Source organism: Marmota marmota, unplaced genomic scaffold (genome assembly GCF_001458135.2).
Source record: "Marmota marmota marmota unplaced genomic scaffold, marMar, whole genome shotgun sequence".
NCBI lineage: Eukaryota > Metazoa > Chordata > Mammalia > Rodentia > Sciuridae > Marmota > Marmota marmota.
The window spans coordinates 26,386,389-26,398,726 of record NW_025999853.1 but is presented as its reverse complement, the minus strand read 5'-3'; the positions used below and the strand labels follow the sequence as shown (position 1 = coordinate 26,398,726).

Below are 12,338 nucleotides of genomic sequence, written 5' to 3'. Positions count from 1 at the left end.
CTTGGGATAAGAGTGAATTGCTCAAACGTGTAGATCATGAGACCACCAACAAAGACTATAAGGGCAAGATGTTTTGATGTTTTCTGCTTTATCCATTGACTTAATCTCCTTGAGCTTTACAAATAAGCTTTAGTAGTTTTCAGTATTGCAAATACTTCATCGGTTTTGGAATCATCTGAATATTTTCTAAGGAAGACTTCAAGTCATGTTCACTTTAGTGGCTGAGATTGAATAGATTGTCCATATTTATGTATATATTGAAAATAAATTTAAAGTAGAAATGAGTTTCTAGGCTTGTATAATGAAAACATTAGCATATTAATTACTGATTTTGTACAAACCCATGTATTCTGCATTTTTCTTATTGCCAATCAGTGATATATTTAAGAATACTTTTGCTCTTGAAATGCTATTATTTGGAAGGAACAATACAGGACTTAAAAATCTCTTGTTGTTACTCTTTAGGACTATGATTTTGAGATACATCGAAGGCAGTTGATGCAGTCACTGAACCAGTTCAAGTGCTATACCTCTGCTTTCTGTGATACAGCTCCAGCATAAGAAGGCTGTATAGTGCTTTGGTCAGAGGACTGTCATACTTTGGTGTGGCTGTTTCTCATTCTCAGCTCATTCTGAACTTGAGCTTGGAGTATAAATTTATTTTTGAGGTTTCGAGTTGAAAGGAAAAGCTTAATGAAATATATTCTAATCCCAGTTCTGATTATTTGGTAGGAAAATGTGGCTTCTCATGGATTTTAGTCATCTTGACTTGTAAATTTTCTGAATAACAACATTATTTAAGGCTCAATGGATGGAATATATGATCACACAGTTATATTTAGTAACTAGTAATGTTAATTAATTAATAGAAATATGTATCCAGTCGATGTTTTTGGTGAGGGAAAAAAGATTCTTTTATGGCCTTTGGATATTCCCTGTTAGGATTCAATCTAGTTAAGACTGCAGCTACAGAAGAGTGAGCCGTGATGTAATAATATAATTTTAGTACATTGACCGCTCTTATATTGACACATTTCCTGAGTGTTTCCTATTTATCTTACTTAGTCATCTATATACTAGATTTCTTTTGCTGCCTGGAAGCAGAAATTCCTGAGTTGTTTATTTAAGACTGTTTAGTAGGTAACATCCTTCCTCATTTTAATATTACACTTTCAATTCATGTAAAAATGCCTTATTTTCAAGTATTTGCTGTTGTGTCTTTCAAGAATTTTTAAAACGCTGATCCTTTATCAGCAAAGAAGCCAAAGAAAATTAACCTCCCTTTTTTCAATTGTTAATAGCTCAAAGTACAGAAGGCAACCTTTAAAATAATCGTTGCCCAAAATTTATGCTTACAGTAAAGATATTTGACATTTTTTTAGAAATCTCATAATATAGTTATTTATAAATATTATTCTAATCCAAACCTGTATTTTTCTCCTTAACATACATATTTAATTCTTGAAATATAGATTTCTGCTTGTTATTTCTTTTATAATCCCCTTTTCTCTAGAATCAGCTCTACTTTTGCACTGTTTAACAGTAGCTCCTGAGTTGTTCACAGTTACTGCCAAAAATCAGTATATGAAAATTAACACAGGGTGTAGTACTAAGATGCACTATACTTGTGTATTAGAAGCAGACCTTTAAAAAATTAGGTTTATTTTCAGTTTTAAAATTGGTTTCTAGATTACATTTAATATTGCTTTAGTTTATGGTTTTGTTGGCATGGGTTTAAGTTGACAATGTAATTCTCAGTAACATGTCCAAAAATACTGAATAGATGTGGTACATTATAAAATTGTATATCTCACTGATTATGCTTTTTATGTATAATAATCTATTCATGAGATATATCTTTTATATAGTAGTGGACTTCTCAGTGTTAGAGGTCTATTATCTAATTTAATCTCAGTGAACACGGAGTGTAGTTTAAGCAAGCATCATTACATCCATTTGACAGATGAGAAATGAGCGGAATCAGAATGCTTACTGAAAAACAAAAGGGTAATACTTCATTAGTAATATCTGTTATTTTCCTCATACTATATCATCACAAACTCTCTGAACCTGAGGTTGATCGTTGATGTAGTGAGTATGTAAATACCATCTTGTGGGATAGTATAGGTAGTATATACTATCCCACAAGATGGTATTTAGTGTAGGTAGTATATTTAGCCCAGGATTTGGCCCACATTATATATTTACCAAATTATTGCTTTTACTATTGCTAATGAATATAGCAATGATTATATATATATTGCTAATGAATATAGCAATATATAATGATTCAGTATACCCAAATTTTACTTGAGTATACCCAAATCTAGTTGGTGGCAAGACCAGTACTAAACTCAGGTTTTGGACCTTTTATCTAATGTTTCTGCATCAAAGTTTCTTTAGTGACACATGGTAGAAAACTAACCTGGGGCCTAGGTGGCAGGGACTCGCCCAAGTAATGGCAGGATCCACTGTGAGATAAAGTAATCTATGGGACATTGGATTATAAAAGAACTAATGGAAATTCGGGATAAATCGGATGTCCCTTTTTCTCTCTGAGGTAGTTTAGAAATCATAATACAATTATCCTGGAACTCATGGCCTTTCTATAGGTTCTTCATCTTTTAGATCTGAACCAAACTCAAATGATTCCCATTATCATAGAAGCAAACTGTAAGGGCTCCTTTGAAATACTTTTGTTTCTAATATGAACTCACTCAGAGAAAACTCAAATACTCTTTAGAATTTACCATCAATTTGTAGGTACTAGGTGAATGACTTTCATGGATTGTGAGATCAGCCATGTATAAGGAATTTCTAAAAGGCCTTTCCTGTATTGGTATGGATATTATAAAATAGGATCAATATTTATGGAATTGTATACATTCACCAAATGTTTTTTTTTAACTACTTTTTTTTATGGGTGATTAGCAAAACAAAAAGCAAAAAAAAAAAAAAAACAGGGCATGAGTTGAGGTGATCCTCAGTCTTGGTGCTCCCAAATTCTTGCCCCTTGGCCAGTCATTATATTTAAAAAGGCAGTTATATTGACTATATATATTACTAGGGCTACTTCATCAAAAACTTTACAGAGAGCACATTGCTCATAGGGATAGAGCAGATATGTTTTGATGGACATGCCCAGGGAAAAATTGTACATAGATGAAACGTCAATGAATGAAGGCAGATACAGGCCAAATCGTGTATCAGTTACTCTAAGTGATACTGGTAGCAGACCTGGCTGTGGGTGTAGAGGTGATTCATAGTCAAAGTTAGAAATATAGCAGACTTTGTAGATGGGTTGCTGAGGAAGTCCCCCTAGACATATTAAAGCAAAGACATAGATTATATATGTGAACATCACAATATGCATGTAGATGTTTTAGTAAGTAATCATGTTGTCAAGATGAACAGTGTTGTTATTGAAATACTCTATTTTATCTTTTGAATTTTAATGCTGTCTTCTTCACTAGGAATAAATTTAATTTCAGGTCCATTTGAAGTAATCAAAGATAGCAAAACAAGAGAATAACTTCATATTGTAACATGTTAAATTAGAATTACATATACGATTATAGAATATGTGTTCTGGTATCAACGATACCTGATTTTTAAATCATAGTTACTTCTTACACTTATTTTTTTCAACTAGAACTCTTATTTACCTATTTAACATGATATTCCTTTTTGTGATAATCCAAGGTATAATTGCTTTAGGGAAAACAAATTCCTGTAGGCTTAGAAGGGCTCCTATTTCCCTGGAATAATATGAAGTGATTATCAGATAATTAGAATAAAGCCTAGGCTATACATGTTGACCACTCCCATCAGAGTTTTTATTAATAGATTGAGTAAAAAAGCATTCTGATTAAACACAGAGATTATCTCTCTGTCTCTGTTATGTTCATCATAAATTCCATGCAGTGAAGTGGCTCTTTTCCCCCTTTTTTTTTTTAGGGGGGTCACTAGGGATTGAATTTGGGGCCACTCAACCACTAAGCCACATCTCCAGCCCTATTTTTTTTGTATTTTATTTAGAGACAGGGTCTCACTGAGTTGCTTAGCACCTTGCTTTTGCTGAGGCTGGCTTTGTACTCTCCATCCTCTTGTCTCAGCCTCCCAAGCCACAGGGATTATAGGCTTGCACACTGCAACCAGTTTCCTTTGCTTTCCTTTATCCTTCTCCATTGAGACTGGAAAATTTAGCACAATTAACCTTTATATTAAAATTAATTTATTTGAATTATAGTTTTGGCAAGACCATTGGTGGAACATGTACTCCATAGTGCTTGAAACCAAGGGCGTTAGAGAGACACAAGCCTGTCTTTCAGCTTGTTTAAATGTTTTTTGAGTCTCACTTTGCTTCTCTGAGGCATCGTTCCTCCTCTAGTACTAAGGGGGTGGTAAGGTACTGCTATAAAATTTCATAAAGACTGTATATATACAAAATTTAACCTAAAATTGGTCTTTAATTGGAATAGAAGTAAGTCTTACTAGATATATTAGGCACAAATAAATTAGTTATTTAATATCTTTTGCAGCATGCCTGACACAGGTTCCTGGCAAAATGCGAATTTTTACCCTTTTTGGAAATAGCATTCTGATTCTTTATAAGTAACTCACAGTTGGGGAAAGTGAACTTTAGGATTTATCTTCTTATTTATGCAATTAAATACTTCAATTTTGGCAGATCTTTACATACTAGTTAAGAATTTGATAGCAGGATTAAAGATAAAAGATTAACATTCTAAGATAAATTATAGCTAAAAGCAAGAGTCTAAGAGTCTTTACATATTTTGGTATTTATTTATTTTACTATTGAAATGAATATGCATATCTGATAGCCCCAAGAGGCATGTTTACTCATGTAGACCTGAATAGTAAGTAGCTAAAAATGAAATATTAATATTAAGCAATATGTTTTTATCTGATTTTTCACAGAGCAGTACTATATGGCAAATCATGAGAAAATTGTTATTTTTATAATAAATGGTATATGCCATAATTTCTTCAAATTTTAAATATAAAAATCCCTTGAAATGTAGGCCAGATTTCCACATATTGATTTTTTTTTGCTGTGAAATTGCAATAGTTACTTCATAGAAGCTTGATTTTAGTCTATAAACTTAAAAAGTTTCGTGTCTTTGGATGAGGACTGTGGAAAACATTGGAAGTACTTATTTACACAGATCACCTAGCATTTCCAGAGGGACTGCATATTTGATTTTCTCTTTGGAACAAGTTTTACAGGATGTGAATATTTAATTGTTTCTCTACTTTTCAAAGAACATAAAATAGACCGTGGCAGATGGTGGACTAAAGTACAAGAGGAGCTTTCATTGTGAATTAAGGTCAAGTTTCTTCTTAAGTGGATACCTTTTAGATGTTGTTGAATATCTGTGTGAAGGGTTCTTGAGGTGTAAGAGTGATTCCTACTTCACTTCCTGGTTTTCTTAATAGAAGAGTTTTTTTTTTTTTTTTTTTTAAATCAGAGTACATTTGCTAGGATTTATTTAGTTATGTGTAGAAGTGCCTTTTTGCCTTCCCTTACTTTTCTTATGGATGTTTAGCCTAGGAAGGAAGTCTTAAGTTTATTAAACAATGCTTGTTCTGTCTCTCCCACATCCTCACAGCACCAAAATCATTGTATCTGTGTCTTAAGTCCCTACCTAGCATGTTGGACACCTGTGAGCAATAGCCGTTTGTTGACCGTAGGTTGAGTATGTTCTGTTTCCATTGTGTTAACAGGAAAAATGTGACCTTTAAAATTATAATCTCAAAGAAATGTAAAACAGCATATTTTTGATATAAACTTTTCTCCGGCCTGGAAAATATATTTTGAATATGGGCACCAGATAGCTTATTTTGTTGTGGTTAGGTTTTATTTTCTCCTAGCAGCTCTGAAAGGATGACTCATTTGAATACTTTTATTTTTTCTCATATTGTACTTTGGTTCCTAAATTACATATGGAAACATACTGAGTACTATATTATTCTATTTTGAGTTCAGACTAAATATTAGGAAGGTAAGGTGGCTCTACCTCTACCTTCAGATACCTGAGAACAAATCTGGATCCCCTTTTTCATTAACTGTTACCTGGTGAGCTAATCTTCAGTTTTCTCCTCAGTAAATGGGATATTAATATACCTCAGATGTTTTTATTAGGCTAAATAAGTTTAGATCACTTTCAAGTATATAGCAATCTTTAAATAAATATAAGCACTACTATTATTACTTTATTATAACATTTTATTCTTCTCCCTTTTCCTTTTCTTCTTTATTTGTTCACTTCAATTATCATAGTGTGTGTTTTTGTTTGTTCGTTTGTTTTTTCAAGTACTGGGTATTCAACCCAGGGATGCTTAACCACTGAGCCATATTTTATTTTTTATTTTGAGGCATGGTCTCACTAAGTTGCTTAGGGATTTGCTCAATTGCTGAGGCTGGCTTTGATTTAGTAGCTAGGATTAGAAGTTTGTGTCACCATGCCCTGCTCAGTTATCATACTGTGGCAAAGAAGGCCCATAAGATTGTGTAGTTGCCTCTCTAAATTAGCACAGTTTCTTATAAAATTCACTTGTATAATAAGAAGTAGATGTGAACTCTGAGTATTCGGAAACTGTATGGTATTCATCCATACTTTATTAAAATATAGACTTTTAAAACACTGATAACCATTTTAGGCTTTATCACAATTTGAGGGGGAAGAATTTTAAGCATTTTATTCCAATAAAACTACACCTCTGAAAATCCATTGCATGGAATTATCACATCGATAAAATGTATGGACTTAAGTGCAAAAGATATAACATAATAAATATTAATGAAAATGCAAGTCTTTATGTTCAGGTGAGGTCCAGTGTATAAATATGAAAGTGGAAATTTGAAAATAATCCTGTACATCTGTTTTGAATTGTCTTGGTATAAGAAAAAGTTTGATGTTAAAGCTCTTTATTTCTTAAGTAGGATATAGTATAATTCCATCTCTATTTTAAAAGAATGTGAAGTATGACTTTAATTTTCCATTTCTACCTCTCGTTTCCTCCCCCTCCTCCCCCTTTCCTTCCCCACTTTTCCCCGCTAGATCCCAGGTAAGGGGTTAGATTAATTATATTCTTGGTTCATGGTCAATTTTTAGGGTGATCCCTGCCAAGTTTTCTCCTTTATTCATCTCTCTTTTACGTCTGTATCTAACTTCATTTTACCTTTGCATCATAGGCAACTGTTCTAATGCATTTGGATTTGTATTCTTGTATTTACAATGTACACTTAACAAAATATGCACTGATATTTAGGGTGTTAATTTTTAATAATAATTATAAATGTAATTATGTCACAATACATTAGATTTTTGCTAGTAGGCTTTTACATGCAGTCATGTTACAGTATTTACATGCTGTATGTTGATTCTCATAACAATTCATGAAGTAGAACGCACATTGTACTCCCAAGGATGGACACACTGATTATTTCTTACTGTCAGCCAACACGAAGACACCTGAAGTAAACACTGTCTTACATGTTCTCATAGGTGAGAATTCTGAGTGGGAAATTGCTGATCCCAGCTTATCTTTGATTTAGTTTTGTGATTTGACTGAGTACTCTTGGGTGGCATATGAAAGTGGAGGTTCCAGGTGGCATAAGGGACAGGCTGTTCCAAGTCACGCTGCCAACCACAGTGCTCTGGTTGATTCTCCTACAGTTCTTGGCTTCACCTAGTCATTTTTTGCCAAGCTGTGTATAAAAGATGTCTTGCTATTGTACTTTGCATTTTGCTGGGTTAATAAGAAATTTTGTACTATTATGTTAGTTTAAACGCTTGGTGCTTATCTGGTTTCCTTTTTTTGTAGTTTCTAGTTTATTCTTTTTGCTCATTTTCTTCCTAGTGGATTTCTTACCTGTTTCTTGTCACTTGTAGGAATACCTTTTACTTTCTAAATAGAGTGCTTTCTCTTTTTAAATATTTGAAGTACATTCTCTGAGTGAATTGTGTGTTTTTAACTTTGAAGTGGCAAAGTTATAGGAGCACTTCATTTTGAAGTCTTCAAATTCATCATTTTTTTACCTTTTGAGTTTTGCTTAGAGTCCTCTTAAGGAGTCTTTTTCTATTCCACGAAGATATTCCCCTACATAGTCTTCTCTTAGCTTTACCTTTTCACGTTTAACTTTGTGAGTATCTGGAATTTACCTTTGTATTTGGTGAAAACAGCACTAAAATCCAGTTGTATTTTTCTCTTTTGTATATGGTTAGGATACATTCTTCAAGTCCCTTAATAAACAATGCTAAAATATTACATAAAATTTATATATTAATTTATATAAAAACAATGTTTTCATAGTGTAAAATTGTCCCGTCTATGAAACTTGGAATATTTCTCTGTATCTTAGCGGTTTGGCTTGGATATTTTCAAATAATGAGTCTAGTTAGATTTAAAAATTGACACGATGTGAAAAAGGCACACTGAGTAATTGGCAGGTGAATTATTTAGAAGTAGAAACATCACATAGGCAATTATGGTACATGTTTTATGTTTTATACTTTAACATTTAATATATAAAATATGTTAAAATTAGCTGGAATTGAGATGGTTTTTCAGTTCAAGTGTGATATTTTATTTTATCATTGGAATACAAAAAATGAATAGTGTCCATGAAAATAATTGTTATTTAGATGACCGTTAATAGTATTTTTTATTTCTGGTCATATTCTCTGGGATAGCTTTATGCATTTATAAGTGAGCTCTACTTTATGTTGGCATGTATTGGTAGCATTGATGAAAAATATCAATCACATTTATATTTGTAAGTCTGGAAACGCTAACAGAAATTTTCCCTCCAAAAACAAAAAAAAATCATGAGACAGTTTTAGTTTTAAGTTTGGCAACTCTTTAATGATTTTAAAATGTGTTTTGATAAACACAACACTGGGGAAAAGTTACCTATGGGAGAAGAGATTTTGAGAAGGAATTTTGATTTTGATTTGAACATGATGAAATCTTGTCATCCTATCAATGCCTAAAGCAAAAGCTCCGGAAGTAAAATAAATCAGCAGAATTGTTTCTTGCACACACACACACACTCACACACACATACACAACAGATGAGAGGGAGCAATGGAGGAGAGGGGGAGAGAGAGAGGGAGAGAGAGAGATAGAGAACAAGAGAAAACGAGAACAGGAACATTACACCGTGGAGAATCCTGAGGTCTCATGTGTTCAGGTGCAGGATTTTGACTTTGGTCAGGTGATATTCATATCTAAATTAGCCTTATCACTTAACTTTGTTTTATTATTTATAATTCTTACCACTCCCAGAAGTTCATTCATTCATCTTATTGTACACATCCTATCTTCTTCAACCCCCTCCACTCCTCTTTCTTTTATCATAGGCTCCAAGTAGGTAACAGCTTGATTATTTGGTTTCAATATTATATGCACAACCTCTAATAAAGTTTCTGGCCCCCCAAAAATGTATTAACAAGTATTATTTAATGATTACATTTGTGAATGAATAAATGAATACAACCAAAGGAGTGGACATATCTAAATATAGCTGTATTCATGTTGACTACTGCCAAGAGCATTACTTAAGATTAATTAAGATACAGATATTGAATAGATCAATTTGCTCCTGTGGACATATGACCTAAAATATTCAAAGCAAATCATTGCTATATTTTTCCTGCATCTGTATTTTAAGTCTGTGGTTTGGGTGGGGTGGTATTAATATAATGTTTTCTTTTTGCTTAAATTAATATTTGGATGAATTTCTCTGGAGTAATTTCAATGCAAATCAATTTTCATTTACTAATCCCACAATCAAAGCAGAACTTTGTGGAGGGATGAAGTGGATTGGAAACTCACCTAGGTATCAGAAGTTTCCATAGAGCCATGCTTCATTAATTTGTTGGGGGAAAGCTAGTATATATAAAATCCATGTAGTGTTACACCTGTTAAGTTTGAAGATAATCATAACATTTTACTATTGTGTTTGCCATATTTTAACTTCCTGTTATGGATTTAGTAGTTCAACTGGACAATATTTTAAATTGCTTTACGTGTGTGTGTGTGTGTGTGTGTGTGTGAGAGAGAGAGAGAGAGAGAGAGAGAGAGAGAGAGAGAGAGATTGATTGATTGATTGTGGATGGAATCCAGAGGTGCTTTAATACTGAGTTACATCTCCAACTCATTTTTTATTTTTTAATTTTGAGAAAGGGTCTTGCTAAGTGCTGAAGGCCTTGATAAGTTGGTGAGACTGTCCTTAAACTTGCAATCCTCCATGTGTGGATTTACCTTTCCATTTGAGTATATGATTTTCTATGGATTCATCATTTCAAGGCCTCATCCCTAATGTGTGAATGTCAGTTTGCAATAAAAGACAAATCATGATATAAGAATGTCAGATGTAGCGTAGAGTAAATTTGGAAATAGTGAGCCTTGGGTTGGAATTTCTGCTGTAATATCCCAGGATCAACTTGGCAAATTCTTCAGTGCCTCTGAGTCTGCTTCCTCACCCACAGGACAGGCATTAGCTTTATGTACAGGACTCTGTAGAAAGCTTCGTGAGATGACATATATCAAGTGTGGCATAGTATGTGACATTGTTCGATGTTGGATAATGCTCAGTTCAGTGCCTTTCTTGTTTTCCATCAGAAGCATAACTTACCAAATACGAAAGATTAGTATTCTCTGCAGATAATATAAAGACATAATGACAAAAATCACATTACATTTAGTATTATTTCTATCATCAGTGCTCTATAATTTTAAATTGCAGAGCATCAGTCATTATAACATTAATGATAATAGCAAATATTTATCATTTACCATTGTTCAGGCATTGTCTGAAACATCTTACTGTATATTGACTAATTTAATTCCCATCACGAAGCCAATGAGTCACTATGAACCCATTTTCCAGATGAGTGAACCATAGTGCTGGTGTATTAAATTATAGGCATGCAGGCAATTCTGATCCTAAAAGATTCTACACTTTTTAAATGCATTAAAAAGTGATACCCTTTCGTTATTCAGGCATAGTGTATCAAATAAATTTTGATACATGTAAATCTTTCTTCTTGTCTTCATCTTTCCAATGGGGGAAGAGTTTATTTTCAAGGATCAATACCCATCTCCTTGAGGGGAGAAATGACTTTTAGTATTGAGAAACTATAATTAGATGGGGAGAAAATTAAGGGCACACAGAAAACAAATGATTTTCAACATGATTACGTGTGGGGAAAGATTTTTCCCTATAGTGAACTCATTTGTAGGAAGGGTATAAAGAAACATTATATCTGAACAGACCATATATACTTCACTGTTTTAAGAAGGGTAATGTTTTACTGATACGTTCTGATGCCTATTGAGTATCTTTCTAACTTTGATCTTGTTTAGATACTTTTGCTTTTCATCTTTAGATCTTTTATGGCATTTATCAGTTTTTTCATACTAGAATGAAATCTTTGTTTATTTTAAGATGATTTCTTACAGTTTCTAGCCCAATAAGTATACAGTACTTTCAGACCATGAAGACCCCTATGGAAACTTGAAAGAGCATGAAGTCTTTGTAGGTGATCTTAAGATAACATTGTTCTTGGCCTTATGATGAACTGTATATGTATATCAGCTTTGAGACCTAATAATTGCTTTAATTATTTTTAAGCTTTGATTACATTTAATCTCCTGGCTTGGTGAAATGTTAGAGTATAAGGGAAATAAATTTTACTTCTTAAAATGTTTTATGCAGGTTTTTGTCTCCCCGTGGTACTTCCTGATGGCCTGATATTATGTTATGTGTAATTGGATTGACGCTTAGCCTGAATGCTTCTTTTTCTTCTTGCCAGCATGGGGTAACCTTGGAAATGTTCTGAAGAGTCAGAGCAAAATTTCTGAAGCTGAAAGCGCCTATAGAAATGCTTTGTACTACCGCAGCAACATGGCTGACATGCTTTATAATTTGTGAGTATGACTCGCTTTCTCTGATTGGGTTCATTTTTGAAACCTGTGGTGAGAGGGACTATTGATTTAACTGCTGGAAACAGAGATGGTGATAGCTGTTTTTCTGAAATAGTCTTTTCATTAATCATGCCTCTGAGACTCATAGGTGGATAGTATTTGTGATTTCTTGGTTGGGAGCCACAGCATCTATATTCATGAGTATTGATGTATTATGGCTGAGGTTTTTTGAAGTAGTATACCATATGATAACCTAAGAGTTGGTTTAAACGCTTATAGTTTTTCACAAGAGTTTGTTCCCTTAATACTGAGATGGGTATTAGGGCTCATAAAATAAGTCTTTGTGTTTGATACTTATACAAAAAAAAAAAAAAAAAAAA

The 12,338-nt window shown here is 33.2% G+C and overlaps 1 protein-coding gene across 3 annotated transcripts in view; it reads left to right on the top strand.

Annotated features, from left to right (window-relative positions):
* Tmtc2 (transmembrane O-mannosyltransferase targeting cadherins 2) overlaps nucleotides 1–12,338 on the top strand; it is a 377,339-nt gene that overhangs the window by 205,885 nt on the left and 159,116 nt on the right. For all 3 annotated transcript variants that reach the window (XM_048804528.1, XM_015482959.2, XM_048804524.1), the window contains one exon: nucleotides 11,847–11,961. In XM_048804528.1, coding sequence (XP_048660485.1) covers nucleotides 11,847–11,961 — 115 coding nt within the window. The remainder of the gene's footprint in view (nucleotides 1–11,846; nucleotides 11,962–12,338) is intronic.